Here is a 2,850-nt window from a genome sequence, read left to right as displayed (position 1 = left end):
AAAGAACCCCCTCTAAATAGGCTCAAACAGAAGACAACTTCATTAGTGGAATGGGCGTCAAGGGGACGAGTAAATGATAATGGCCAGAAGAAAGTGAGCGTCAAGAAACGTACTAAAAAATAGACAGGATTAAATAAATGACAAGCAAAGTTCGGGAAAAGTCACAAATACAAAAAAACAATATAATAGCACTCACAGAATTAAAATTGTCAAGTATCATATAAAATGCAGTGCTCCCGCAGGACTTCTTTTGGAAGGAAAGAGAGTTAAGGAGGAGGAGGAGGAGGAGGATGACAAGCAAGGACTGGGGTCTCGAAGACATGGTCATCCCGAGCTGTGAAGGGTTCAGACACTGCTCAATGGGAACTATGACAATGGGACAACCAAAAATAATTTGAATAATAGTGTATAACCATCCACAAAATGACAAAAGACCCAGAGAGGAGTATAAAAGAAGCAGCATGGCAACCATTAATATAATAGAGGGAGAGCACAGCCTCGGGGTCCTGCAGGAGTAGCTCGAAGCTGTTAATCATGAGCGACATCTACCATGAACACAGATGAGAACATTGCGGTACAGATAGATGCAAAGCTAAACTATTGGATGTAGCGGCGAGAAATTTTCTAAGTCAATATGTCAAGGGTCCCACAAGAGTCTCTTAGGACATGGACCAGGTAATGTTGCATGGTCCGTTCAGGTATGTGCTATACTCACATTATATTACTTATATAACTGTATATGCACTAAGAAGATACATTTTCCGTTGTTGTATTAAAAATACTGTACATATTTGTAATTATTTAATTATAAATTTGAAACAAATGAACTACGAGTAATTCTTCCGTTTATCTTTTGTATAGACATCCCTGTGTGTTAAGACACAGGTAACCCGTGAACTATAAACACATCCACAGGAGCCTTGATGAGGGGTTCGAACCCATGCTCTGTGAGTTCCTAGACGCACTACTGTCGATTGAATTGCAAACCTGTGGTTACTACTGCACCCACAAGGTCCCGAGGTTTACACATAAGCCTAACCGGGGTTTCACACAATTCCCTCCCCTCCCCTCCCCCTTGCACTCGGGTTCCGTCAACCCGTAGCTCTCAATTAGACTACCTTCAATACACAGACAAATCCCATTAACGTGATATATCAATAAACGTACCTCAAGAGACCCTCGAGGGTGTTGTAGTGCCCCAAATTGCAAGTCTTGGAACATGTGGTGGTGTAGTGGACTAGAGCGTTCCCTGTGTGCTGAGAACACCCAGCACATAGGTTCGAGCCCTCATCAAAGCTCCTGTTGAATTCCATTTTTAATATATCACGTTAATGTTATTTCTCTGTGAAGAGAATTATTAAAACTCTTCACAATATATAATTATTACTCGTAGCTTAAATGATATCCAGTAAATCTCAAATATATTAATCTCATAATATAAATAATAATATGCTAGAAGGATCGTATCCAATATCTTATCCTTGCCAAAATTAACTAAACAAATCAAGCGTCAATATACATGCTGGGAGAGTGGACGCCTTCTTGTCCGGAGACGTAGGTGATGTGGCCGATAGTTATCACCAGTTATCATCACCTTTTGAGTGGTCATCTCCTTGTGAGTGATCATCTCCTTGTGAGTGATCATCTCCTTGTGAGTGATCATATCCTTTTGAGTGAACATCTCCTTGTGAGTGATCATGTTCTTGTGAGTGATCATATCCTTTTGAGTGAACATCTCCTTGTGAGTGATCATGTTCTTGTGAGTGATCATATCCTTGTGAGTGATCAACTTCTTGCTTGTGATCATCTTCATGCGTGTGATCATCTCCATGCGTGTGATCATCTCCATGCGTGTGATCAGCTCCTTGCATGTGATCATCTACTTGCGTGTGATCAACTCCTTGTGTGTGATCAACTCCTTGCGTGTGATCAACTCCTTGTGTCTGATCATCTCCATGTGTGTGATCATCTCCTTGTGTGTGTGATCAACTCCTTACGTGTGATGAACTTCTTGCGTGTGATCAACTCCTTGCATGTGATCAACTCCTTGCATGTGATCAACTCCTTGTGTGTGATCAATGCCTTGCATGTGATCAACTCCTTGCATGTGATCAACTCCTTGCGTGTGATCAACTCCTTGCGTGTGATCAACTCCTTGCGGGTGATATCCTTGCGTGTGATCAACTCCTTGCGTGTGATCATCTCCTTGGTTGTGATCATCTCCTTGGTTGTGATCATCTCCATGCGTGTGATCATCTCCATGCGTGTGATCATCTCCATGCGTGTGATCATCTCCATGCGTGTGATCAGCTCCATGCGTGTGATCATCTCCATGCGTGTGATCATCTCCTTGTGTGTGATCAACTCCTTGCGTGTGATCATCTCCTTGCATGTGATCAACTCCTTGCATGTGATCATCTCCTTGCGTGTGATCAACTCCTTGCGAGTGACCAACTCCTTGCATGTGATCATCTCCTTGCATGTGATCAACTTCTTGCGTGTGATCAACTCCTTGCGTGTGATCAACTCCTTGCGAGTGATCAACTCCTTGCATGTGATCAACTCCTTGCGAGTGATCAACTCCTTGCATGTGATCAACTCCTTGTGAGTGATCAACTCCTTGCGAGTGATCACCGGGTCTAACTGCCTAAATTGATCCCGTCTACTTCTGGGAAGTAACATTACCCGTCTCACAGTACTCAGTGATTGCTTCGTAGACTGCTAGGTAATACTGCTCCGGTTACGCTATAAGCCATCTATAACTAAACAGAAGTAAGATGTCAGCATAAACTGATTTATATTAACTGCTTTATATATATATATATATATATATATATATATATATATATA

At 42.0% G+C, this 2,850-nt stretch overlaps 1 protein-coding gene across 1 annotated transcript; it reads left to right on the top strand.

Moving 5' to 3' along the window:
- The first annotated feature begins 2,002 nt into the window (after positions 1–2,002).
- Positions 2,003–2,608, top strand: LOC138368494 (homeobox-like protein HDP1). Its single transcript, XM_069331015.1, has one exon. The coding sequence runs from the start codon at positions 2,003–2,005 to the stop codon at positions 2,606–2,608; it is 606 nt and encodes a 201-aa protein (XP_069187116.1).
- Positions 2,609–2,850: the final 242 nt, after the last annotated feature.

This window comes from Procambarus clarkii, chromosome 25, assembly GCF_040958095.1.
Source record: "Procambarus clarkii isolate CNS0578487 chromosome 25, FALCON_Pclarkii_2.0, whole genome shotgun sequence".
NCBI classification, from domain to species: Eukaryota; Metazoa; Arthropoda; class Malacostraca; order Decapoda; family Cambaridae; genus Procambarus; species Procambarus clarkii.
Note: the sequence above shows the minus strand (reverse complement) of the source record. Positions and strands in the feature narration are given on the sequence as shown.

What these genes read in the sequence shown, in the direction of transcription:
- LOC138368494 (XM_069331015.1), top strand. Translation starts at nt 2,003, where the DNA reads ATGAACTTCTTGCGTGTGATCAACTCCTTGCATGTGATCAACTCCTTG.